Source organism: Equus asinus, chromosome 1, assembly GCF_041296235.1.
Source record: "Equus asinus isolate D_3611 breed Donkey chromosome 1, EquAss-T2T_v2, whole genome shotgun sequence".
Classification (NCBI taxonomy): Eukaryota; Metazoa; Chordata; class Mammalia; order Perissodactyla; family Equidae; genus Equus; species Equus asinus.
The window spans coordinates 115,114,353-115,142,132 of NC_091790.1; the positions used below are offsets into that span (position 1 = coordinate 115,114,353).

Genomic DNA, 27,780 nt, shown 5'->3' on the forward strand with positions numbered 1-27,780 from the left:
GAAGTGAAAGAAGTCAGTCAGAAGACGCGATAAGTGGAAGAAGAGAAGATGTCACTCTTCTCAAATTCCTTCAAGCTGTCGCTCCAGAAACGTAACTCAAGACTCTCAAGAGCCACACTGAGATCCAGAACAATGTTACGAGGTTTCCTAAGGAAATATACAAAAAACGTCATTTTGGAATAAAATTTAAGTCATCTTCCAACGTTTAAGATAACACAGTCTGATACATTATCCAGAGCAGGGACCCTGTCTCTCCAGCCGCCTCCTATTTACTCCTTGGAGCTTTGCCTCAATGCAGACCGTGGAGGGAGGGTTTCCTCTTCCTCTGCACGATTCTTTCCAGTTTGCATCATACACAGGACTCAAGAAATTATTATAAGCCTCAGCCTCATAAACCTCACATGTCAAGATTCAGAAAGGAAAATGCATGTCTGTGTAAGAATTGACTACCACGGAACTAAAGGAAAAGAATCTCACCAGTGTACTCAGGGAAGCAGATACTAAGATGCACCTTGGTTACTTTTTCTTGAAAGAGATCTTTTTTATTAAGAAACAGGACGATGGAGGTGGTGGCAAAGTACTTGTGATTACAGATGCTGTTGAACAAGTGCAGGCTTTCATGCATTCTGTTCTGTGAGGAATAAAGGGGGAGAATGCATAGCATTATTATTTGCAAACAGCACTGTTGGGCACTGTAAATAAGTCTCTAGAGGTACATCCGTCTTTGGAAGGCTGTAATTGAGTTGGGAGAAGTGGGAGGAATACGGGAAAGCACAAACTCTTGTTTCTCACCCTGGCCTATTTTCCTTGTGGACTTACCACCTCTTCATCTTCTACCAGGACCATGTCATAGGCACTGAGCGCAGCACAAAATATAATGCACGTGACCCCTTCAAAGCAGTGGATCCACTTCTTTCTCTCAGATCTCTGTCCACCCACGTCGAACATTCTTTAAAAAGATAAAAATCACTGAATAACAAATCTTGCAAATATCCTCCAAAATTTATATCAAGATTAACATTTAGAGTTATAAATGGGTGTTTTCATATCTTTAAAAAGTATTCTCTTGACTTTATTCTTTATAAAATAAGTCTTATTTGGCCAGTTTGCAGCCCAAGAACTACAGTAAAAACGAGAAAGTTCATCTTTTTTTTTTTTGTATTCATGCTAGAGTAAAATAATTCACATACTGACTTTGAGCAACTGGGAAATTTGAAGCGGTTTAGAATTTTAGTGAGAAATTTATTAGCATTAGGAGATTCTGACCAAAGTTTACGTATTGTCTTAAATTAACAGAACCTTCAAGAAGATTGGAAGCTACCATGGTTCTGGTTCTATGAAGCCTGTTCTCCTACCTCTTCCTGCATTCATTCATTCATTCGTTCATTCACACAATTATTGTCTGCATTCTATGTACTAGACAGTGTGCTGGGCGGACGGACAGAGGTGGAAGGATTTGGTCACTCTCTGCGAAGAGCTTGCTGTCTTGTAGAGAGAAAAACAAATACGTTATTATAATACTATATAATAAATATTATAACATACAAGGTAAAAGTGAGCCAAGAGAAAGATTGATGTCAGCCTGAGAGATCATGAAACCCTCTCAGAGGAGGTGTTTGAACATTCGGCCGTCCCTCTGTTTTGGTATTTTGGTAAAAGGCACCATTGTGGACAAGGCGGCTCAATAAAGAAACTAGGAGTTAAACCCCTTGTACCTCTTTCCTCTTTTCATTACAGTCCAATCACAGGCTACTCTTTCAGGTCCTTTAATATCAACCTTTTTGCTACCTCAGGACGTTTGCACAGCCTATCTCCTTTCCATGTGACACAATTCCTTTTTTCCTCATGTAAGACTCTTCTTTCTCAATTTCCAGTCATTATCTCCATCACAAAGAGGGCTCCTTGCATGTCCACATAAACTGTCTCTCTCCATCCCCCATTGACTGTCTATCCCACCACCTTGCTTATTTCCTTTACGGAAATTGTCACAGTGAATAACTAACTGGTTTGTTTGTTTTTCTTACATGTTTCATAGCTATCACCTCCCTATTAGGAAAGTTGCCTTGGGCGGCAGGGACCTTATCTGTGTTAGTGACTGCTGTACTCCCAGTGCCAGGCACCGTGCCTGACGCACAATACAAATGCAATAAATGGGTGCTAATAAATGAAGAGATTCCTTGTTAACGGGATGGGGAAGGTGGATTTTTATGTAAAGCAGATATGCAAATCATCAAGGCATAAGTGAACACGGCATGTTGGGGATAAGCAAATAATTTATATTTTGGGGAATGTAGAGATTAAGGTAAAAACATTGAGATATATGGCCAGAAAATTATTCATCTATTCAACAAATATTTATTGAGCATTTATGATATTCCAGGTACCAGAGATTCAGTCTTGAGAATCTTGTAATCTGGGGTGTGTGTCTGTGTGTGTGTGTGTAAACAGTCTCAGGCATCAGTACATGATAGGGAGCATAGGGGATGGGTAGTAATTTGAAATGGCGTGATCAGAAGTTGCAGAAGATGATAGCTGTGCAAAAACCGAGGGAGATGAGGGAGACCCCAGCGGATGTCTGGTGAGGAATGTTCCAGACAGAGCAACAGAGGAACAGCAAGAGCAAAGGACCTGAGCAACCAGGAGCGAGCCTGAGGCATCAGGCCAGAAATAGGCTTGCTGTGTCTTTTATGTGACACGAGAAGAGCAGATATTATATTATGGTCAGTGAGGGACTAATGGAGATTTTGGGTACAGAATTAACATTTTTCGTTGTTTGTTTGTTGCCATCTTAGGGCACTTTGATCTGAGTCCAGAAAGTAGATTTGATGAGGAAGAGAGTAGAGACAAAGAAAGAAATTATGGGACTTTTGTACTAGTTTAAGTACCAAGAAGCATCCAAGCTACACAGAGATAGAAAAGGTAACAACAATCCTTGGGGTATAAATGGCAGTCAGCTGACTTATTGAAGATAATTGAAAGTATTATACGTTGTACTTCATATTTCACATATTACCCAGGTAGAGAACAGATATACACAGAACCCAAATTCCTCGAATATATACATGCACCGATGAAAAATCATTCCATGCAGTAATAGATTGAAAAAGAATACGCTCACAATATGGAAGATAATGCTTAAGAGTTCAACAGTTGTGTGCTTTGAAAATTGAAATTCAGTGTCAACAAAGACTATTATATGTGCCACTAGTTGCCAAACCCTCTGCAGTTTCAGACTCTCGATATAAATGGAGGAAGAGAGTAGAGTTTTGACTTTAAGGTTATATTATGTGAAAATTAACCAAATAAATTTAATTTTTAAAAATCAGTCAACATTTGTATGGAAACAAGGAGAGTATGCATTCAGACCTTTTTTTCTTTCAATTTTTGGTCAAGTGTTTTGTTAATCCATAAAAGTAATCTTAGCCTTTTTTTCAGGCATTGAAAAATAGTTTTGTCTATTGCTTTATTGAAATTACCTTTATTAAAATAAACTCTAAAATGTGAAAGAAATGGAACGAGTTCAGATCGTGACTTTTATTTCCTCCATAAATTCCCACATGGCCAATTACAATGTCTTAATCTTAATTTAACACAGTTTATAAGAGTTTACTATCGGCCAGGCATGTAAGCATTCCATAATAATTAACTCATTTAAACTTCACCATAAACTTGGGAGGTAGGTACAATTATTATTTCTATTTTTCAGATGAGCCCTTTAAGCAACTTGCCCAAGGCTTATCAATTCAACCAATATTTGTTGAGGCTGCTATGTACCGAATGCCGTAACAAAGTCAGTGGTACGATAGTTATGCTGTGAAAGTTGTCAAACTTTGTTGTGAAGCTCATCAGATATAAATCTATTTACTTGCATCAGGGGACCCCAATAGTACATAATGTCTACAGTGAGCTCTCAAACCTTCCCCGAGTGGACTGGAATGATCTTTGCTGTGGAGTCCGTCCTTGCCCCGGGTCAGGCAGTAGTTCTGTGTGTTGTCAAACAGGTTACTGGGCAGAAATGTTAAACTCTCCCCTTCGCAGGGGTTGTGTGCCATTCTTTTAATGGAGATAGTGTAGACAGTCTAGATTCGAGGTGGTGTACATCTTCTCCATTTGCTCATATATAAATGTACGATGGATCACTTGTTGGCAGAGAAATGTGATACTGTGATTGGACAAGGATGCATTAACTCACGGCTTTTGGAGAGTGGAGGATGGAGTATTCATCTCTAGGGGTAAACTCTCATGGGCTTTTCAAACTAAAGCCACCCCTTGGATCCCCACCCACTAGATTTTAACAAGTGGGAACCTCCACAGTTCCGGGTTCCTCTTTTGCTCTGATCCTCCGCTCAGGGTCTGCTTCCATATTCGGTGTCACAGAGCAGAGAGCTAACTGCTCACGGAACCAGGACAGAGTCATCGGGTGATAATAGATTTTAAATTTTTTAAAAAAAATTTTACAGGGAGTCCGTAGTAATGAAACAGAAATAAGAAGTATCAAGATATGGGTTTTCCCAGTTTATGGACTCGGGGGGGGGGGGGGATATAAACTTCCTAGGAAAAGGAAAAAGAGAAATTTCATGTATTTCCGACACATTTCTTTTCTACAACATAATGATCTCAAATGGCTTTTCCAAGAAATGGAACTTCTAAAAACTCTTTGAGATGAAAGTCAGAGTGAAAGCAGGACAGCAGTTCTGCTGGCTACCCCCTTAGTTTCTCTGATGATTCATCTCCTGTGCAGCCTTCCATGGATACCAGCACCTGTGCGTACGGGAGCTCTTCTCCCCTTCCGGTCAACAGACGCAATTAGGAAGGGGTGTATCTTATGTAATATGACCCTAGCCCAGCATTCTTTCAGCATATCACGCAGCATCCAGCAAACACGTTCTAATAGACTCAGCTTTCTCCCGAGGAAGGGAGGACAAGCATTACTCAGTCTTAGAGTTTTGCTCATATTGACAAAACGGCTGCTGAAAGTCTGTCAGAACGCAGGTAACAATCTTCTCCCGTTATGACTCACTTAATGAATAATATTTTTTTTTCTGTGCAGATGGACGTCAGACACACAGGTCCAGGGCGCACTGAGCGTTTCTCTAAAGCCACCTGCTGTTACTGAACCATAGGGCTGCTTAGCAAATCAGAGCCGTGGCTGGAGTTCTGCTTTCGTGTTGATTGTCCTGGTTACTGCGTTAGCTCTGGGAAGAACTGCACTTCGTTTTGCTGCTGTTGTAGTAATTTATTTTTCATGCATCTCTTTTCACTTTTAGCTCGTCCTCCAAATTTTAATTTGGGGCTTATTTTAGAGGAATAAAGCCTTATAAACTACTGAAACAATTTGGAGATTCCCAAGGAGGGGCATTTACTTATTATGTATTTCATTGAAGACGTATTCTCCTGTACATGCATATCTACTCACATGCCATCATGACCATTCTGTGAAAAACAACATAGAAATCAGAGAGGAACGCGTATACCTGTTGACTGAACATTTGGTGGTCAAGTCTACACGGACAATCAATGAGGTGAATGGGTACATGACTCAGCTTGAATACACTTGATTCCCTGAATAGTCAAGGTACCCAGAGCCTTAGAGAGATTCGATGGAACTTGGAGTCCTCATTTTGAGTGAAGTTTTTTTTGTTTTATTTATTTGTTTTTTCGGTAATACGTATTCCTTATTAAGTCTGATATTTAAATTAGGATTCTTAAATTTAAAAAAAGAGTTTTAAAATGCCTGAAATGTATGACTTAGCTAAAAGCTAACAGGGCAAGCTTTTAAGTAACAGCTGAACATTGATTATTTGTTAAACTGCGCATGGCATTAATATAGGGCAAGCCATCGGAGTTTTACAGCTTTAGGTTAGACAGTCCACTAAAGAGTTGAGTTTTATAGTCTATTTTAAACAGTTGGGAAAGCTGTTGAGTTTTATAGGTTTAACAGTAGGCTAAATGTTTGACCATAAGATTATTCACACTTCCTATCAGAATAGGTTATTATGAAGTAATCTGCCTGTTATAGTTGCTGAAAAATCTAGGATAGCTAAAAATCAATGATGCTACTGCAGCTAATTTAGTTGTTAGGCATTTTTGCTCATCCTATAAGCATGCAACTCTCTTGGAAAAAAATCGCAATTTCTGACATCTATATATTTGACGACAGGAAAAGAAGATCTAATCTGAGTAGGAATTTATTTGAAATATTCTGTTGAATGGGATTTATTCAAGATACTTGGTTGTATCAGAATTAGTATAACTTCCTAAGATGACCTCACATGGCAGGGCCAACAGGCGGATCTGTGTCATCACTACACAGCCACAGCAAAATGGCCCAACCCCTTCTTTCCCTTGTGCCCGGTTCTGGAAACAGATCAGGGAGATGCTTGCAGACACAAAGGATACGCGAAGAGCTCACTCTAAATCCCTTAATTGCTTGTGATTAAAAACCCGAATTAAGAGGGCTTATAACCACACAGGAGCCAGGGTCTCTAAACTCATACAATTATTCACACCCCTGTATTCTTTCTACTAAATGTGTGTGTGTGTTTAGAACCCAAAACGTTCAATAGGTAATTCTCTGATGATTAAACAACGTAATTCATACAGTCATTAAAATAGGTTCTATGACTAGAATCAATTAGACATCATGGTATATAGCTTATTGTTTTGCCATATTAACCAGAAACATACCTGAAACAAATATACAGTCATACGTGGGTGATCGCTCTGTGAGGTCGACTAGAGAGTGACAAAGCTCAGTTGATACAGCTGCTGAGCAGACAACCAGACTCACTGCTGAGCTACGATGATGGTACCCCACAGAAATGAACAGAGTGCACACAATTCAACTTCAAATTCAGGAAAATTACAATTTATTTTACATCATAGCTCTACTCAAACATTGTTGAAAATAGTTATGTTAAATTTACGAAATCTAAAGCTCTATGTTGTAATAGTTGCTGAACTTTTTTCTTGGCTCCCATATGGTTTTATGTCCTTTCAATTCTGTTTTTTAATCATGGAACAATTAAGGAGAAAGTGACGTCTCTAGAACGGCTTGGTAAATCTATAAGTTCTTTATCCCGAGGAATTATTTTATAACAATAAAAGGGCTCACATTTGCATTGCCTTGCATTTTCATTTACATAGCAACATCTGTAAAGATAATTTATTTTGTCGCTTGACAGTTGGAGTTCTGGTCTGACAAGAACTCCAAGGTAATTTTCATTAATTTAGGTAATACATGACGACAATACACCACATTGGCAGACAGGACTTATCATTTTGATGTTCCTGTTTAAAATTCTAGAGTTCTCTAATTTAATATGTAAATTAGGTCTTTAGTTTTCAACAGCTGTAGGATGATTTATGCCATGTGAATACAAATTAATGCTAATGCAATATATTTTAATACCTGGGCACTTACCGAAATGGAGTTGGAAGATACATTATTTTTATACTTCCTATTTTGAAATACTACAAAACATCACACTGCAAAAGCCTGTGCACTTTTGGATAATCCTATTCAGCACTTCAAAAAAAAGGGATTTAACGGTGGGAATTTATTAAGGGATTAACATATCTTGGTTGCTGTCACTAAACTTAAAAATATATTCAAATGATTTTAAATAGTTCCTTAAGAAAAAAGTAGAGTTGTTTTTTATATCCTGTAGTAAAATTTAAATATATTTCCAAACTTTTATTGTTTAAGAACTTGCTTTTAGAGAAATTCCCTGCATTTGAGTGAGTAGCTAGTATCTCCATTCTCTTCCTCACAGGCAATGCTTTAACAGCACAGCCTTGAGCCAGAAGGCAGGCAAAACCCAGTAAGAAAACAAAAGGGCTCAAAATCTGTTTTAGTGGATGGCAAAGAGATCGTGGTTGGGCAGTCATTCCTTCCTAAGGCACAGCGATGCTCCAAAGTAGAACAGAACATCGCCTCCCTATGGGACTTAAGACCACTTCACAAAATTAACCACAGAACCACAAAGGACAGGAGAACAATGATGCGCCAATGGGGTCAAGATGTCTACTCTGGAGAGGCCTACTATGAGGGAAACATATCTTTAAAATAACGTTTTACCTAAAAAGATTAATGCAAATGCTGTATCCTACTCAGAATAAAATTGTTTAAAAAATTTATAAATATTGATAATACTTGTGAAATACTCGTACTAAGTAGACATGTACTAAGTACATACATAATACTTGTACTAAGAGAAATAGATGTTCCGGGAACGGAACATGACTTCCTGAGGTTCTGTATGTTCTTTGGCAATCTTTGTGTCACCCTGGTTTTAGAAGCACAGACGTGTGAGTACCTCAGAGCCCCCCTAACTCAAAGGTACCTCACCAACAGGCCGCCATTTTACTCCCCCTCCCGCTTCTCTCTGAAGGGAATTGTAGAGGACCAACAACACTGGAAAGAGTACTTACTCTACAGAAGAAGAATGGTTTTCGCTCCAATTTACCCAATAGCCCATCAGTGTTATACAGGGGAAGGAGTGTGGTGTTTGAAGTTAGAAAGATGTGAATTCTAATCACATTTCTGACACTTCTACGTATGATCCTGGAGAAATCTTTCAAGGAACAAATAGATAAAGGGGTAGTTCATGATGCTGACCATCTCTGAGAAGATGCTAAAATGACTGGTGTCGTAGAGAACGACCAGGGTTGTGAGCTTCTAGATGTTCAATACGTAACACTAATTTTCAAAACTGGCTTATGATCCAGACAGTGGAGGATCCAGACAATCCCACTGGCTTATGGAAGCTAAGGTGACATCAAGATAGAGCTCTCCGCTGTGACTTAACTACATCTAATCTGTACAACAAACTCATTAGGCAAGTAAAGGTTTCTTTGTTCCTCAACGACTACTGCTGATTAATGAAGACCCTGGACTGGATCTCAGCCCCAGGGTGTAGGACCACACTCAAGAACTACACTCAGCTTCTGGTCTGTCTTTAGGTGAGAAATTTGGAGAGGAAAACAGAGTAAGAGAGAAGAGGGAATGAGTCAACAACAACCTGGCGGGCTTTAGAGGGGCAGAGGGGAGAAGCAACCAGACGTGGGCTCCCAAAGGGAAACCCCAGAACCTGGATCAAAGATCAGGAGTCTGGAGAAAGCAGTTGTCAGAGAGGAGCTATACCATGGTGAGGACAGGACTGAGGTCTGCTTACATTTGCTGAGAGTGGGTGTCTATTCTGGTCTTCGAAGCCCCTTTATCCTGGTTTGATCTGGGCTCATCTTTCAGAAAATCAACTATTTGCGAGGCCTGAAATTTAGGTATCTATTTTGAAGAGCTTTCTTGTATATTAACTGGAAAATATTCTGACCCTCTACGTAATAGCCATTCTAATTAGATATTATGTGTCACCAACTTTAGTACTTAAAAAATGTTAAAGCTTTTATCCCACTGAAACAAATTTTTCCTCACAAGTATTTGCCATCTTTTCTCCAGATTTTCTCCTTTTTAAAAATATTCCCATTTTTGCATATGTGAATGACTTTATTAATTACATTTTTATTAATTTTTTTTTCTTTTCTAAAGGGTCCATCTAAAGCCTGGTTTTAATGTTTAAATAGCCAATCTCACCCACAGTCCATAGGGAGAGGTGCTTAAGTGTCAGGGGACATTTTCTTTTTCTTTTTTTTTGAGGAAGATTAGCCCTGAGCTAACTGCTGCCAATCCTCCTCTTTTTGCTGAGGAAGCCTGGCCCTGAGCTAACATCTGTGCCCATTTTCCTCTACTTTATATGTGGGACAACTACCACAGCATGGCTTGCCAAGCGGTTCCATGTCCACACCCGGGATCCGAACCAGTGAACCCCGGGCCGCCAAGAAGCAGAACGTGCAAACTTAACTGCTGCACCACCAGGCCAGCCCCAAGGGGGCATTTTCTAACACTGTGTTTAGATTTCCATTTCCTGGTGCAGTAAATGAGTAATTTGGCAATGGAACTTCTAGGAAGTTCTTGATAATGCAACAGCAATGAAAATAATGGCCTCATTTTCATACCCAGATCATGCTTATAAATAGGCCTTGTTATTCCAGTAAATAGTATCACATTCAAATAATTCTCTTCTTATTTGCATTTTTTTAATTAAGGAAAAATTAATAAAAATATTTCAAGCAAATAGGAGATAGGAAAGCAAAGGAAATAGGATCCTTGGAACCTGTTGATTAAATGTTAAATATATTCCCTTTTCTTTTTGAGTAGGATATCAGTTTCAAGAATGAGGAAAATAAAGTTGAGCTCCCACCTGCTCGAGAAAGAAACGTTGTTTTTGGAGACAGGGATGAGGCTGGGACGAGGGTTGGGTGCAGGGCTGTAGGAGGGCTAACCATGTTGGGAGCTAACCATGTCTAGTGAGCACGCCCGAGACTCAGGGCTCATGACCAGGGGTGAGAGCTGTTCTCCGCGAAGAGACACTGAGCCTGTGGCATATTTCTCTTGATAGTTAGGAAAGACATTTGATCATACCTGAAATGTAAGTCTTTAAAGGAGAACTGAGTTTCAATGATTCCCGTCGTTTTCACTCGAGAGTGTAGGACGTCTTGCTCATTTGGGACGTATCCAGGAGCTGTTATTCTGTCCAAATCATTAAGGTAGCTAATAAAAAGAAATGAAATAGCATGTAGATTTGTAACTTTGCATTTGAAGATATTAGGATTCAGTACAAACGAATTTTTAGTCTAGGGTCCATTAACATTATCGACTGCAGAGTGGTGCTTCTCAAACTCTGGCTCATGGGAATTGCAAGAGCGCCGTGGCCGGGATGCTGCAGAGCCCTGAGTGTGGCCCACGCTGATGCTTGGGGCTTCCTTTAGAGGTGGACACGTCAGTGCTGCCCTAGTTTGCATTTTATAAGGTGTCAGTGATAGATTTGCTGGAATATGGGTAGGCGTTTGAGAGAAAAGTTTTCTTTATGGGGCTTGATCTAGACCAAAAAAATGCTACCTTCTAATGCCAGTCACTGGATTATCCTCAAAACGCTCCAGTTTGACTTCCAGCACTTTGAATTTTAAGAGAATGATCGGTTTTAATGATATAATTTGAAGGTTGTTGTGTTGTTTCTCCATGGATGGTCTAGCTTGGGACTCAGAAGCATTTTCTTTAAGTGCCGTGACTGTATCCAGTTAGCTCAATAAAAGCAGCTTTTGACTTTCTTGCTGATTCATGCTGGAACTAGCTCACGAAATTGCTGACCCATCCCTGAGCCAGCACTTCTGGGGGCAGAAGGCTGAAGTCCCACATTAGACCCATTCCTTCCTGCTCTTCTCTTCCATCAGTGTGTCCTTAACTCTTACCCGGAGGCCCTATTTGAAAACCCTACTGTCACCAGGCTGCACACTGTCATCTTTCTGTCCACGGGATCCAGGGGGCTGGTGAGACGCAGGACTGTCTGATTAAGCTGCGTGTTCTAAGAGTCTGTTAGACTAGAGGGAAGAGCCTGCTCTTAGCTTCATCCTTGAAACCAGGTGATGTCTTTAGACTAAACCAAAGTTCAGAACAGCTGAAAACCATTGTTTTAGACTTTTGATACTGAGGTTTTTTTAATAGCTTAGCAATATGGCTATTTCTGTGAAAATGTTAAATAGAGATAGTAATAGCCTGGTAAGCTTTTTATGACAAATTTGGCCATCACATTCAACCAAGTTTACATGCATAGCTTAAATAGAAAGACCATGATGGGCGTACAGCCATCCAGACAGAATTTGAGAGGTAGAGTCCAGCTGAATATTAGTCATTATTCAAAAGCTGAAGTTTTCAGGGACTAAGTTGAGCTGTTAATGCCTTAGCACCTAGCACAAATGCCTTAAAAAAACAAAGCTATTTAATCATTTTTAAAAAATAAATTAACAGCAATATAGATAATTTTTTCTTGGAGAATCTTTCCACTTTTAAGCTGAAACAAACTAAGAAAAGGCAAATGCCCAAAAGGGATTTTGGCCCATGGACAAATAGACAATTACATTTCAGAAACACACATATATGTATATATATTTAACATGAAAATTTATCATGTTTTATTGTAATAAAGTTTATTTTTTCTTAAAAAGAGAGACAAATCAAGATATAAATATATCAGAAGGAAGTATGGGAAGATTTTTCTGGTTTATCTACTTTCTAGTTTGTGAAGTGAGTTCCTTTGTGAATTTCCTATTGGCTAAGTCTGCGTGTGTGGTGAGTGCAACTGGTCAACTGGTTCTTGCAGGAGCCAGAACAAAGCAGAAACATACCTGCCATCAGAGAGGTAAAGCTCATTTTAATGCAGCTAAATGAATGCTTGGTAAAGACACGTTTGAATGTACTTTTATTTGCGTGTGTAAATGATGTCAGGCAAGGCAGAGGCCTTAGCCCAGTGACAAATTTACATTTAAAATGCTTGTTTTAATAAACAAATATAGGATTTGAGTGCTCAACCCTGTGGTCTAAAGCTTAAAGCAAACCAGAATTCCTAAATACATGTAGCGCAAATCACTTAAAAAAGTCTGATTCTTTTTCTAATCACGAAAAAATAGTATTTTTCCTGGTGAAGTCTACTTGAATCTTAAAGCACATGGAATTTAAGTAGCACACCAAACAGCCTTGATCTGTAAACCGTGAAGGATTAATTGAATCTTCGCTGTTTGCCACTGTTAGGAAGCTTCCCTTTCAGTTTGCTAGTAATGATCAGGGTGTTGGGGACTGGACCACAGCTGTGTGGGCTCACCCACCTCTTCCTTAGCCCCAACTTGAAGGGTCTCTGAGTTTGAGAGAACAAATATCTCACTTTCACCAAAAAGTGAAAGAAAGGAGTGAAAGAAGACAGAGGGAGTGGAAGAGGGAAAGAGAGAAAGCGACCACTGCCCTACGTAATGCATATGAAGTAGCCGTGGATAAAGTTCCCATCTGCTATGACATTTAGTTTTAAAATGTGAATGTAATTCAGTGTTTGAAAAAAATTCTCTGTTAATTTTTGGAAGAAAGCAATAGCCATTCAACATTTTTTCTTAGCAAGCTTTTACTTAATCTTCCTTTTAAGGACTCCCATGGGCAAAAAACCATTAACCTTTTAAACTTTTATTTTACATGAAATCTTTCTTAGACACAAGGGGGATATCAGCTTTCTTGTTGTTTTTCTCTTGCTCTGCAAACAAATCTGGGTAGTTAAAAACCATTACAACACAGGCAACGTTCACAAAATGGGTATAAGAGGATATTGTGTAGATGTGTTTAACTTGAAGAACGGATAGACGCTTTTAATCTGAATTTATAATGTGATGGATAGTCCCAGTGTAAAATGTATTTTATGCTTCAAAACAAAGGAGAAAGCTAAAACTAACATTAGAAAGTCTAGAAAACACAATAAAATGTCATTTTATCTGCCCATTTTGACGCTACAATATGTAAACATTTTTTGCTATCAAAGAGCAAAGAATTTGGTAAACATAATGATAATATAATTGCAAATACATTTCTTACAGTATTTTAAGAGAAAAATCATGTTTAATAAAAAATATGTATCCAAAACTAAATAGATTAATTACAGCTGTCGTCTATCTATCTATCGATCTTACGTCTCTATTCTCTTCCTCCCTCCCCAGAACTTTGCTAAGCCACATTTTATGAGAATATTCCACAAAAGTTTCTTATTAATTCTAACTGCCTTTATCAACTATTCATACAGAAAATCAATGTTTTCTGTACTACAGAGAACTCTCTTCGTCTTAAAATGTGGCCAGGCAGTGGGACACGTATGAAAACAGTTATTCAGTTTATGTAAGCGCAGGATGAGATCCATTCTCTCCTTCCAGAGGGACGAGAGCTGGACCTTCCTCCCAGGGCGTGTGTTCGTGGAGTTTGGAATTTAAAATGAGCATGAATGAGTATTCACAGAAGACTGTCGTTTTGTTTTCCTAGAATTTACGTGGTTTGTTTTCTCTCCATAATCTTTCTGCCCATCATGATTAAAAATCTGAAGTATCATTCAAGTTTCATTGTTCTGTCCCCAGATAATTTTTCATTTGTTTCTCTTTTGCACGGCTGTTTTTTTTTCAAAGTCCTGCTAGCATCATCTGTTGGGAGTTCATCAAAAGGACTCTGTGTATACCTTTGTACACATTCATATGCATGGACAGGAATACACAACAAGTAATTAGATTGTATTTACATGCTTGTGCACACATGCATGCAGGCATATAACTACGGGATAGGTTAAGAACCACTTTCCAAAATGGAAATTCAAGTTCGTTTTTACAGAGAAGTTATAAATAGTGTCACAACCTCCTAATTTCCTGGTGGCTGATAATTGCTAACTGGATGACATTAGCTGTGAAAATTATATAATCTTTCTTGAGACTCAAAAAGAATGCCACAATATATAAGTATTTTGAAAATCATTGTGTTATTTTCTTCCAGAATTCTTTATCAAGGTCATCAAACCAATGGAGCCAAAGCATATGTCATTAATAAGATTATTTTAGAAGATAATTTCAGTAATGAAATGGATAGCCCAAAACCTCAGTGTGCACATCCCCTGTGTGTGTTTATGTTGAACATAATGCACAATGATTAATTCCTTTTAATTGGGAGAAAATATTTACAAGATAAGGATCTTCTCAGGCAAATGGTTGCAAAATTACCTATTTAAAATGTTCCCTTTGTTGTATTTTTTACATCTCATTCTATCCTCTTGGTCATTTTTATTTCTCTTCAATTACCACTTTTTCGTATAATAAAATGTAAAGCCATTTTATTTTCTTCATTTGCGACTATAAATACAGAGTACACAGAATTATAATTCTTAACTTTAAATGTTTCAGCTTGTTCCTATCAAAACGCGTGCACTTACTAAGCGGCTGAGTCGTTGAGCTGATATTCAGACGCCCTCTCAAAGCAGGCCTGAATGCCTGGGTCTCTCCACAGCCGCTTTATCAGCTCAGCCAGTTCTGGCGTCATGCTGCCATCTTCCAGGGTGTTCGCCATCGCGCAAAGTTGCCGTTGGTCTTCCTATGGGAATGTTTTCGTGAGAGGGATAAAAATGGGTTGTTATTTGGAATCACATGTTCTTTTTTTTAAATAGAGCATTTCAGTTTGATGATTTTTGTCTTATTCCTTTAGGTAATAGTTCCATTGAACATCTGTTCAATATATCTTAAGGTTAACAGAACTAATGTTTCTTATAATGGTTGGCTGATGTCCAGAAGAGTTCTCCGTTACAAAAACTAGGAAATGTTATGGGGAGAACATAGGATATTTTGGTATATATCACTAACTTCTGACTATGATGTCAAAATGTTTAACAGTACTTTGGTGTAATTCCGTTGAGCTGTTGTAGGGTCAGAATGCTGGGGTGAAGCGGTAAGGAACTGATCTAATCTGGCATATTGTCTTCCTTTGATCATGGCCATATATCTTCCAGAAAATAAAAGTACCAAGTAAGAATTGGAGTAAAAATCTCTAAAATTGTATTTGTTAAAAAAAAATTGATATACAATATTATTTGCCATCACAGACCTCTTTGTAATCATATAAATAAGGAATGGTCAACATTTTGATTCACGCACTGTTTTTGAACATTCCTGCAGGTGTTGCTAATTGCTTGCCTTTAGAGTAAATCAGTAGGGCACAGGTGAGACTTCATTAAGGAAGAGAGGAGAGGAAAAGAAAAGAAAAAAAATAGAAAGCAAGAATTGTGGTAGTCCTAATAGGATATTTGGAGTAACAAGAGCAGAAGGAAAAAAACAGTTTATTTTATTTATTTATTTTTTTAAAGATTTTATTTTTCCTTTTTCTCCCCAAAGCCCCCTGGTACATAGTTGTATATTCTTCGTTGTGGGTCCTTCTAGTTGTGGCATGTGGGACGCTGCCTCAGCGTGGCTTGATGAGCAGTGTCATGTCCACGCCCAGGATTCGAACCAACGAAACACTGGGCTGCCTGCAGCGGAGCGCACAAACTTAACCACTCGGCCACGGGGCCAGCCCCAAGAACAGTTTATTGAGTAAATAATACAGTCCATGGTTTATTTCAACTAATCATCAAAGACATTTATGATGAAAAAAATTTTAAGATTAAGAATATGGGTTTCAGAATAATTAAAGTATTGACCATGATTCAAGACCAGGCAAAGGAAGACTAGGCTCAAATCATGCTTCTCCAAAGCTTGTACTCCTTCTCGCTCATACTCCTTCTAGTACGTATTATTATACTCATGACAGCACGTTTAACATCTCACACAGTCCTCACAATAACAGCCACACAGATACTGTATTTTCTCATTTTACAAAGGGGCAGTCTAAGACTGGGAGGTCAATTTGGCAAACCAATAAGGACAATAAGCATTGAGAGAGCCAAACCCAAACATATTTTGTGCGATGTCAGGTGGCTACCAATGAAGCATGTCCACTAAGGACCCATTGCTTTTTTGATACAGTTCAGTTTGTTATTATTTTAAATTGATGACAGGTTTATTTCACTGTTTTATTAAAAATCTGCTCTTTGCAGGCAAAACTAAGGATATGTCTCTCATTGTTAAAGAGAGGCTCTGTCAAGACTAAAAACCTTATTTCGTCTTTCTTCACATTCAGATTTAATTGCCAAACCAAACTGATCAGATGATCATTAGGCCAAAAATTAGAAATGGCCAAAATCAAAGGCTTGACCCCATTTTCTTGCATCAGCACGGGGTAAATCTCAATATCCTTCTTCCCAATTAGTTGGATGTAAGGGAGAATTGCAAATCCAGCGAAATATGATCCAGTCACATTGCTGGCGTCATCCTTTCACTGTTACAGTGCCATTTAGGACAAATCGTGCAATGAAACAGTTGCTTAGTTTTGTCCCTACAGGGAGAAAGTTACACGCCCTCTTAGCATACCTTTATAAACCAAGCTAATATACTCTTCCATTTCTTTTTAAAATGTTCCATTTTTAATTTAAATATTCTTTACTTATATAGATGTCATGAGTAAAGGCTCACCTTGAACATTTAAATGTCCTGAAGACTGACTGACCCCATTTCAACCCTAGTACCTCCCCTAGGGACCGGCCGTCCTGTCAGTTTGGTTTTTGTTTCTTGAGAAGTTTAATTTTTTTAGTTTATTGCATGCATTGGTAAAGCCAGTGGTGGTGATTTTCAAACCAGGCTGCACATTATAGGCATGTGGGGATCTTTAAAACAATACTGATACGAGGACCTCAACCCAAATAAAATCAATCATAATCTCAGAGTGTCAGATTCTGCAAAGGTATTTTTAAAAACCTCCCAAGTTAAAAACCTCCAAGTTCCAAATGAGCAGCCCGAATTGAGAATCTGGCAATATACAGTTTTATTAACCATACACAACATCTCATTAGAACACACTGTATTTTGATTCTTGAAGTTCTTCTGCAGTTATGAAAGAGCTGACACGGTCATTTATAGAATCGAAATTCACTTGTTTAAGGGATTGGGCCCACTGATCAAATTTGAATTTTTTTTAGTATATGACACCAAAATTAACCGGCCTTATGAGAAGTTGCCTTCTACATAACAGCCAAATTGATTGAAAACTGATTATCTTACTCTTATCTTTAGAAAATTCCAGTAATTTCCCAACAAACTCAAAATAAAACTGAAAGCCCTTATGGCTCACGAGGTTCCACGTGGTTTGACCCACATCTGTCTCTCCAATGTTATTTCCTTCTCTCTCCATCCTTCCCCATCTTTCCTCAAGATGCACTGAACTCCTTCCTGCAACTTGAACTCGCCCAGCCCCCATTTCAGAGCATTTGAAGGCCTGTTCCCTCCATGTCTTCCCTGTGGCTTGCTTCCTGTTTTTTCAAGTCTCTTCCCAAATACCATCCCCTGAAGAATGCCTTCTATGGCCACCTTTCTTCCATCCTCTCATCACTCTTTGGTCCCTTACCTCCTTGATTTTACATCATGACACTTACTACTATCTGTATAGTGCATTTTTCTTTATTTACTTTGCATCTTTTATATTAGACTATAAGCCTCAGGAAGACTAACAGTCTATATTGTTTTGCTCATTTCTACATCCTTAAGACTGAGGAGAGAACCTAACACATAGTACATGTCCCTGAAATATTGTTTAATGAAGGAATCAATTAAATGAATATGCTAATTAGCTCCAACTTCATGATCTAGAGAAACTATAAGAAATCTCCAATAATTTCCAACATTTTTCAAATAGCTCCAAGGGGGTTTGAGTGGCTTCCTGAAGATTTTATCTCCTTATGATTTATTTGGAAAAGGTTGGGAATCGTGGTGGTTCTAGAATGGTTTGTTCTCTCAAGGTTGTACAGTTCTGGGACGATCTTGCATAGAAAGCAAAACACGTATTTTCTCTACAGGTTACCAGACCTTCCTGATCAATATTAGGAACCTCAGGTAGGACCTCATGGAGCTCATTCTGAACTCTACATTCACATTTCCAGAGATTGTAGAAAAGATATGTCAAAGAAAGGAGAGGCTATCATAACCTAGTAATTTTGGAAAATGTCAGTTTAAAAATGCCGGGTTTTGTTGCTACAAGGTTTTCAGAGCCTTGGGAGACTAATTTTGTTTGCCAATTTCCAAGAAGTTGTTATAGCATGTATGCATCCCAAACTGATCTGATCCCGGAGCTTTTATCATAGAATGTCTTGAGTAGTCAATGTTCTTTGGCTCATATTGTAGGGAGCTGTGTCAAAGACGGTCGCAAAACTACCTAAATCATGTGATAAAAGTGTGAGAACTTTCAACATTCTTTTATGTTGGTCTGGTGAATGTTTTAGATGTTCTAAAATAGGATGGAATAACACTCAGAGAGGATAAACAGAAATTTAGTAAATGCCTTTGTTATGCCCCTCTTGTCTCTTCAGCTTTACTCTATAAGTTCTATATTCATGAACTTAGTCTGTCAAATATTAAACCAAAACGAGAACAAGCCCCCTCTAGCTGCGTCCTTCTTCAACTGCAGGGGCCGTCTCTCTCCTGCTCCTCACTCTCGTTCCTGAAATCACCTTTAAATGCTTCCCATATTCTCGTCTCATTTCTCAACACACTTCGTTGGATTCTGCATCCACAAATCCTCTAACGCTTCTTCTGTTAGATCCCCAATGACCTCTGTACTATTAAATCCAATAGATTCTTTTAAGTATACTTCTTCCTTGACCTCTCAAGACCTTTCAACTTAGATAACGTCCCATTGGAACATTTCTCTTGAATTCTGTGACTCCACATACTCCTAGTTTTCCTTTTTGTATTCCATCCTCTCTTCCAACGTTTCCTCTTCCTCTCAATGACCAGGAAATGATGGAGTCTTTCAACATTGTTACCTAAATTCCCCTTCTCCTCTCAATCGGAGCGCTTGTCCCCTGCCATCCCGTCCACTCCCTCAGCGTAAACCACGTGCCTGCCATAGGGTAACAGGATGCCAATGATGGCAAGACTTAGATCTCTAACCAAAATATCTCTTTTCAACTTCAAAGGTACATTTTCAACTGCTTACGCATGTGGACATCCCACAGCACTTACAAACTCAACATTTCCAAAACAAAACTGTTGAGTACTCCTGCATCCCCTCTTGTGAAACAACTCTCTCAGTAATTCTAGGGGCGAGTAGGATCCAGCCCCACATCTAGCTGTGCTGCCCTTTTGTAAGAGCCGATGCTTTGTTATTGCTTGTCCAACATTAGTCTTTCCTCTCTCGAGGGCCAATCTATCTCCATCTCATTTAGTGCTGATTCCTAGGTATATCCCCAGTGTCCGGACAAATGTCTGCCATATCATAATAGTTTAATGAAAAATATTTCTTTCAAATGATGTTCGATGTGTAGACTTTGATACACAAATTTTAATGAGCCTACATTCGAAGTGATTATTGAAAAGGAATGATTTGCTGAGAGCTTACATTCTGCAAAACTTTGCATTTAAGTGGATTTCTTGTGTTTCTGCTTTGTCCTATAATAGTCCTTGGAATTTAGTGAGGAAAGTACTAACATTTTGTGGATGAAAAAACTGAAAATCATAGAGATTAAGTAACTCGTCCAAACTTATAGAATTAGTGACTGAAAAAGCTGATGCAAATTTTCTATCAGGAATCTTCTCTCTTTGGATGGTAGTCCATGTGATGATGTACAGATGGATGTGTAAAAACACATAAACTGGTATAAATAGACAAATCAAAAGGTAACAGAAAGCCATAGGACATCACAACTCAGAAAACCATGTGCAGGTAAAGCATGTAGTAATTAATCTGTTGAATAAACCGTTTAAGCCAGATGCAGGCTGTATTAATCTCAAAATCAAATAATAAAGAATGTGATTGAAACTGCTGTAGTTTACATCAAGTCAGCGCCTGACAACGGTGATACTGATATTTGAAGACATAGGTACCCCTGAGAAGTTGTATCTCTTGCTTGGTGCTGCTTAAGTTACTCTGCTTACACCGTTCAATGTCTGATGTGAATAAATTGCATTTACTTTTATTTTTTAGCTCAGTATACGGCAGCAATGTACGGAATCTATTATTTTCACTCCACCTGCATGCCAGGCCATCAACACTCTTAACCAACAGATTTCAGGCCTTTGGTGATGACTGGCATCACTGATTTGCAATCACTGGGCCATACAAAGTACACGATGTATTTAAATAAGTAAAACTAGGCAAGGTGGTGATTTCCAACTTCTGCGATGCAAATATGTGGAATATTACACATGCAAATTCAAGCACTGTTAAATCATCCTCAAAGGAATGCAGAAGGAACCTCTGTTTCAGGAACTACTATTGCTTAGAAGGAAAGAATAAAAGAAATATTCCTAATCACTATAGGTATTTTTACAAAAATCCTTGCATAGGAAAAGCACTCTGATAGAAGCCAGGAGGAGTGGGTTTTGCCCTCAACTCCAGCTATTTTAAGGCAGGCCAGATTTCTAATCCTCTTTGGCCCCTATTTTTCACATTTTTGAATAAGGGAGTTAGGCCAGGTTGTCTTAAGGGCTAGGTTAAATGCTAGGTTGTTAGAAGAAGCCAGAGTCAGACCCACAACTGAACTACCCTCAAGTGAAAACATAACCACTAAGTCACAGGATGGTGAAGAACAGAAGGATGTTGGCGGTCAGTTCCCGCAGCCGCTTTTTACTGGAGGCAAATTGTAACCTGGAGAAGGAGGTGACTGGCTGGAGCCACGTTCCTCTCTGTTTTCATATCCCTAAAATTTCGGTACAGATTAGTACTACAGATGTAGTAAAAGTCCTACTGTTTTATGGCTCAAACTCCACTGTAGGACCCACGATGGTCACCCTAGCATACTTACGGCACTTCTGGGATGCACGTAGTCAATGCCGAGGGTGCCCATGGCTTTCACGATAGCGAGGATGGACTGCAACGTATTGCTGTGGATCACTGCTTTGAACTCCATGCATTCTTGCTCGCTGTATCCGTTCTTATGGATGATCCTACAACGTAACGTGGAAAGCTTTTGTGAGGTGAATAATCAACCTCTTGTAATACCAGAACACATCGGTAATAATTTGCTTGAATAAAATTACAGTATAATTTGTTAAAAAAGGAAGAATTTTGTCCATATGTATATGCTAAATCTGAACAATTTTTATGGCTTTGAATTTTTATTATCTTTGGGGTTTAATACAATTTTTTTTTCTGAGCTCCTCAGGCTAAATATAAGGACTTAGGATTTGCTGTAGGTAAACCTCTATTTAAAATGAGTAAATGATAAGCATTTTACTTAGAAAGTTTATTTCTGTTCAAGACAAATATTTCCAGATTCCCAGAGTTCTGGAAACGCGTGTGGTGTTTATAACCTGATGTCTAGAGGAAGCGACGTAATTTAGTAGAACATCAGTGTCTTTTCCTGTCACTTAAGACACGCTAGAAAATGAGTGCCTCTTTCTATTTATAGGATTAACAAAGGCGTCTTTTCTCAACGTGGGTAATTACCTGCTGTTAAATCCTGTGTCACTTTGCCTCTGTGTGCGTGCCACTGAATTCTCCAAGTGGGAAAGCCCAGACACTCTGTTTGGCTGAACTCTTCTTTTCCTTCCACTCATTCAATCAGAACTCAAAGTTTTAATAATAGTTTTGAAATAATACATTAAAATAGATCTGCCTGTTAAGAACTAGATTCTTTGCATATGCTAATTACTTTATTGCATCTTTCTGTCATAATACGTTCTTGATCCTTCCTGTCATTTTATTCTTATTGTTTTTGAAGTGATTTGTGTTCATTAGGCATCATTTTGGATGTCATATCACTGAGGATTTGTGTTGTGTCTATAGGCACAGAGGCTGTAGGAAAGGAGGAAGAGAACACAAATGCCTCTCGAGATGTTAAAACCTTCAAATACACGGGTTCTGCAGTGAGAGGATAAAGGCAGTACCTATAGCTATTACTTCTTGTTTTTGATATTTGATTGCCAGTTTTCTGTCTTTTTACTTTAAACCTGGCCATGTTTGTCGTGTTGTATTAAACAATTAAATAACTTAAATAAGGAAGTAAAACAGACAAAGGCTGTAGAAAAAATGCAGTAAAATGTCTTTATGGATAGGTCATGAATAAGTTCATTAAAGAAACTCCAATTCTCTGTCAAAAATTGAAACTGCAGAATTATTTTAAATGTTAAATTAAAATGGCAATTACAGATAAACTGGGGGCATTTAGCTTTTCTTACTGGAACAGGTTCTAATCTATCCTTTCATCATAGGACTAGGAAATATCTATCACAACACAGACTTAAAAATGTCCCGTTGTAGTGGGAGTGTAAACAACATTGTTTTTCTCGGGGCTGCACAAGTGCATGTCTGTGAATAGACTCTCTGCCTGCAAGTGGATTCCTAGGTCTGTTCAAAGTAATAACTACTGGCATTTTCTGTAATACACTGCATTATGTGCTGGAGAGAATGAATAAATTATATGAGTCCTTCCTCCCCAAAACCTATAGAGTAGAGCTCCACTGTCCAATACAGTCCCCACTAGACACATTAATTAGATTTAAATAAAGTTAAAAATTCTGTTCCTCAATCACACTAGCCACGTAATAGCCACACGAGGCTAGCAGCTACCATATTGGAGAGGGCGAATAGAGAACCTTCCTACATGGCAGAAAGTTCTATGGGGGAGGACTGGACCATGGGAAGATAGAGAACATAATCCAGTTTTGTACAGTCGATGATGTCTAGCAACAACGTCTGCACATGGTACGATGAACTAGGAAAGAAAAAGTGATAATCTCTACTGGACATGCGAGTGTAGGGAATCAGGGGAGACTGCCTGGAAGCGGTGATAATCAGTTGATTTTTCAGGGATAAATAGTCATGTTCAGAGTCAAAAGGAAGGAGACCATTCCAGGCCGAAGGATCAGTTTGACCAAATAGATGCTTACAACCATCGAGCTATTCATATATACCAAGCTCCATTTAAGAGCTTTGTATGTCTTATCTTCTCACTTCCCATAATAAGGCCTTTAAAGTCGGTAAAATTTTCATCTCTATTTTACAGGTAAGAAACGTAGGCACAGGTATTAAGCAACACCCCTGGCTCACTCAGTAGGAACGTGGTGCAGCTGGGCAGTAAGCACAGTCTGCTTTTAGAGCCCATGGTCTTAGCCCCCAAGCTGTACCGCCTTCCGCAGCATGCTAGTCCGTGGGATATACAAGCTCAGCATTTCTGAAGCAGAAAATAGGAAGGGGGAGATTATGAGACATTAGGATGGAGAGACAGGTAAGAGCTGGATCCTCAAGTGTCTTATGTACCACGACAAGCGGTTTGATCTTGATGGCATAGGTGAAGCGTTCGATTCAGGAAAGAGACACAATAATTTTTTTAAGAGATCAGTTGGTGGCAGCATGGATAACGGGTGCAGTGGAAGGAAGATGAGGGAGGTAGAAACTATTTAGCAAGATATTTTGTTAATTTAGGTTAGAAATACTGAGGTTTCGAAGTTAAGGTAGTGACAATAGTGAGAAATGCCATGTCTGGACACATAGCTTGCGTAGATGTGGCATAACTTGGTGAGTCGGTGAGGGGTCAGCATAACTATACCTAGATTTATTGCTTCAGAGGCTGATGTTGGTGTAATTCATTTTAGGGGGATAGAGGCCAGATGGGGAGATAATCTTAATGTCATTTATTCTGATTTGGACCTATCCATACAATATAGAAGTAGATGTATCTTCTTTCCCGGTTTAGACAAAGTGTCTGAGTTTGAAAGAAATGTTCTGGGACAATCCGCTTGAAGATGGTAGTGAGAATCACTGGACTCCACCGGTTTTCATTTGATAAGGTGTAGAATAAGCAGAGAAGAGGACCTTGTACATCAGAGACACAGACACTTAAGACGCAGACGAGAATCAGGGACTAAAGCAGGTGAGCTAGGAAAGACAGCTATCCCAGACTCCAGGAAGAAGTTTGAGGAAGGAAAAGCCCAAAGGGGCCAAATGCAATTAAAATAAGGACTCAAGAACGCTCATCAAAAATGGCAATTAGTAGATCATAATTGATGTTGACAAGGGCAGTTTCTGTGACCTGCCAGACTCAAGAGTGATGGAAATGGCTGAAGACTAAATGGGAAGAGAAAGAGTAAAGAGAGCTGGTCTTGACCTGGAGACTCTACCGAGAAAAGGAAGGGAGGATGAGGAAGAATGAGGGGACTCACTCGTTTTTAATAACAGAAGTATTACTTGTTCATTGTTGAAAATGTGAAAAGCCCAGCAATGTTAAAAACGAAGGTGCAGTGTAACTTTAAATCTCATTACCGAAGGCAAATTTCTTTGAACATTGGTATACGTCCTTCCATTTAAAAAAATTATCTGTTTGTCAGTTGAGATAAAGATGTTTATGCATTTTCATCTCTTGGTTTTTCAGTTAACATTAAGTATTTTCTCCTACTAAAACTTTCTTGTATCCATAAAACTTGTAATGGATGCAAAATATTTCAGTTGAAGGGTGAATAGTCCCATAGTTTCACAATCTATTTGCTTGTGTTTTATTTTAATTTAGGGTACTTCATTCTAGCTCGCATTTCATTATTTAAGTACGACTGACATAAATCTGTTTATACATGAATTTTTCATATTTACATTATTTTATTTTCATACTTTTTCAAATTTAAATCATTTTGTTAAAAATTCTCAGAAAGGTATTTAGAAGATCAATAGTTATTATTTTCCCAGCTTACTGTGTATATTGCAAAAATTATTTATACAAATTTGCTAGAACATATAATTTTACAAGTAGTGAAGAGAAATATTCACTTCTTACTACCTCACCCTTATTGGCTAATATTGTTTTAAAATCATTGTTTTCTGGGGCTGGCCCAGTGGTGTACTGGTTAAGGTTGCATGCTCTGCTTTGGTGGCCCAGGATTGGTTGTTTCGGATCCCAGGCACAGACATAAATACTGCTCATCAAGCCATGCTGTGGCAGCACCCCATATACAAAGTGGAGGAAGATAGGCACAGATGTTGGCTCAGGGAAGATCTTCCTCACCCCCCACCCAAAAAAATATTGTTTGCTAATTTACAAAGATGAAAAATAGCTCATTTTTGCTTTAATTTTTATTTATTTTATATTAGTGGGGTTAAACTAAAATACTTATATTTAATATTCGAAAATTGTCTGTAGTGAACTGTCCATTGACAGTCTCTTACCATTTATATAGATATTGGGCAGCTTATTGTTTTTCTTAAAAATCTATGTCTTCATATATTGAGGTAGTCAATTATTTATCTGTCATATTTATTATAGATTTTTTCTAGTTTTCTATTTTTTGTTTAATAATATGTATGGTTTAATATATTTAAAAGTTTTAATGGTTATATAGTCAGAAAATTGGTCATTTTTTTTTTTTTTTACTGCTCTTAACCTCATAGAGAATGGAGACGGTCTGAGAGGTTCGAGCATGACTATGAGCTGGAAGAGAACAGGCAGACACAGTGTGATGTTATAAGGCAAGGCGAGGTGATGTGGGTGCAAGGAAGGAGCTGAGAACTCAAAAGCTGATCAGTGTTCAGGACAAAGAAAGCCTGTTCTTCGAAGACAGGAGAGAAGGTCAAAAACATGGTTGCAGATATAGGGGAGAGGAGTTTCAAAAGTGGGGCTTAAATATTGGTTGATATGGAACTTACATGGCATTATTAACCAGAAAGAAGAAAACAGAGTGGTTTAGACTATAAATAGACAATTTCATTGACTGGGCTTATTCCTTCATATGATAAGTTCCAAAAAACAAAGTCCTCAAACATATAATTACCAATGAGCTAAAAAATGATTGTCATTTTCTCCTATAGCAAGAATTGTCCTTTAAAATTCTCCATCAGTCACGGAGCCATGCAGTTTCACATACTCATCGCCACTTGTCGATTTCCATTTTTTTCATTTAGACATTGCATTCTTGAATTATACCACCTATGTGTTCATTATATCCTTAGTAAGAAATTCAGGTTTACTTATTTCATTATAAAGAGAAAAAAAGTAGGGAAAATAATACCAGAACAAATTGAAATGTATGATTGGGATAACTTTAAATATGCATTTAATTCCCAGGTAGGCAAAATGCCAATTAGGTTAAAAATATTCTTTTCTCCTAAATTCACAGGGATCATTGATTGACATATTTTGAAATGTTTATGGCTGATACCCACAATATTAGAGCCCTAGATCATATGCAGATTAACATATTTAAAACAGACCTGCTTTTACTATTCACCTTGCTGAGAGACAAAATTTAAAAGAAAAATGGAAATTATAATATTACTCATCAGTTATGCTTTCTGCTAAAGGATAGGAAGAATATTAGCAGAGGAATCGTGACAGCTCTGCCACTTCCTGTGATTTAGCGACTACCAATCATATTTTCCAGAAGTATTTATTTTAGGAACAAATACATGGACAGACATCAAATATTCAACATGTAAAATACTGTGTACCTACTTCATTTGTTTAACGATAGTACTCTTTCCAGATTCTCCTGCTCCTGCAACAGAAAGAGGGGAGTGTTACCAACCAATAGTCACGAAATTCATCTAGATGTTAAACCTGTGACTATCACTATCTCATGGGTGAATTTTTAGCAGATACCTTTCCAACATAAAGAGGGAGAGGAATTTCTCAGTCAGGTCTTGGAAGGTGTTAGCTGTCTACCTTCCGGGATAGCAGAAGAAGATCAAACCCTTCTATACTGATGTTAGACCCAGGTTTGGGTCTGGTTCCAGGTGGAGAGCATCTTCTAAAGCAAAATGCATAGACCAGCAGGAAAAAATGCTATTATCACATCTGAACATAATTTGGAAAGCTTACATTTCCTGGATTTTCAACCCAAGGAAAGTGGTCCCAGCTTCATAGTCTCTATATCACTTTCATTCTCCCAGAATGTCTCCTGATATATCCTATTTGATTAAATAGCAAGAAGAAAAACCCCACTAAGCAATAATCTTTCATTTCCAGAACCATTCAGCCTATTCCATTAGTACACAGACATTTCTCTTCTGTTTAAACAAAGGAAAGTTGCTAATAGCACTAAACAAACCTCAAGAGCCAAGGGGTGAGAATGACACGGGAGTGTCTGGGGATGGATTCCACGTTCCTGGGGCGGACAGCAGTAGCATCATAGGGAACCTGCTGCATTTACCTGGAACATTTGTTTAATTGATGACATACAACATACAACTTTATTTTGGTCTTGTCCATTCTGCAAACATCATGTAGAGGAATACAAAAGTCACATGAATTTTAGAATATAAAACACGAACTTTTAGTGAAAAAAATCAACCATCATTCAGGCTATGTCTCAAGG

At 38.3% G+C, this 27,780-nt stretch overlaps 2 protein-coding genes across 3 annotated transcripts in view; one reads left to right on the forward strand and one right to left on the reverse strand.

Annotated features, from left to right (window-relative positions):
• The window catches only part of CD36 (CD36 molecule (CD36 blood group)), a 263,195-nt gene that overhangs the window by 75,760 nt on the left and 159,655 nt on the right, over positions 1–27,780 (forward strand). The window lies entirely within an intron of this gene.
• Positions 1–27,780, reverse strand: part of GNAT3 (G protein subunit alpha transducin 3) — a 64,884-nt gene that overhangs the window by 2,468 nt on the left and 34,636 nt on the right. For both annotated transcript variants that reach the window (XM_070506185.1, XM_014844653.3), the window contains exons 2-7: positions 26,919–26,961; positions 21,285–21,426; positions 14,835–14,992; positions 10,481–10,609; positions 820–949; positions 478–631 (exon numbers count right to left, since the gene is read on the reverse strand). In XM_070506185.1, the coding sequence (XP_070362286.1) occupies positions 478–631; positions 820–949; positions 10,481–10,609; positions 14,835–14,992; positions 21,285–21,426; positions 26,919–26,923 (718 nt within the window). In that variant the 5' untranslated portion in view covers positions 26,924–26,961. The remainder of the gene's footprint in view (positions 1–477; positions 632–819; positions 950–10,480; positions 10,610–14,834; positions 14,993–21,284; positions 21,427–26,918; positions 26,962–27,780) is intronic.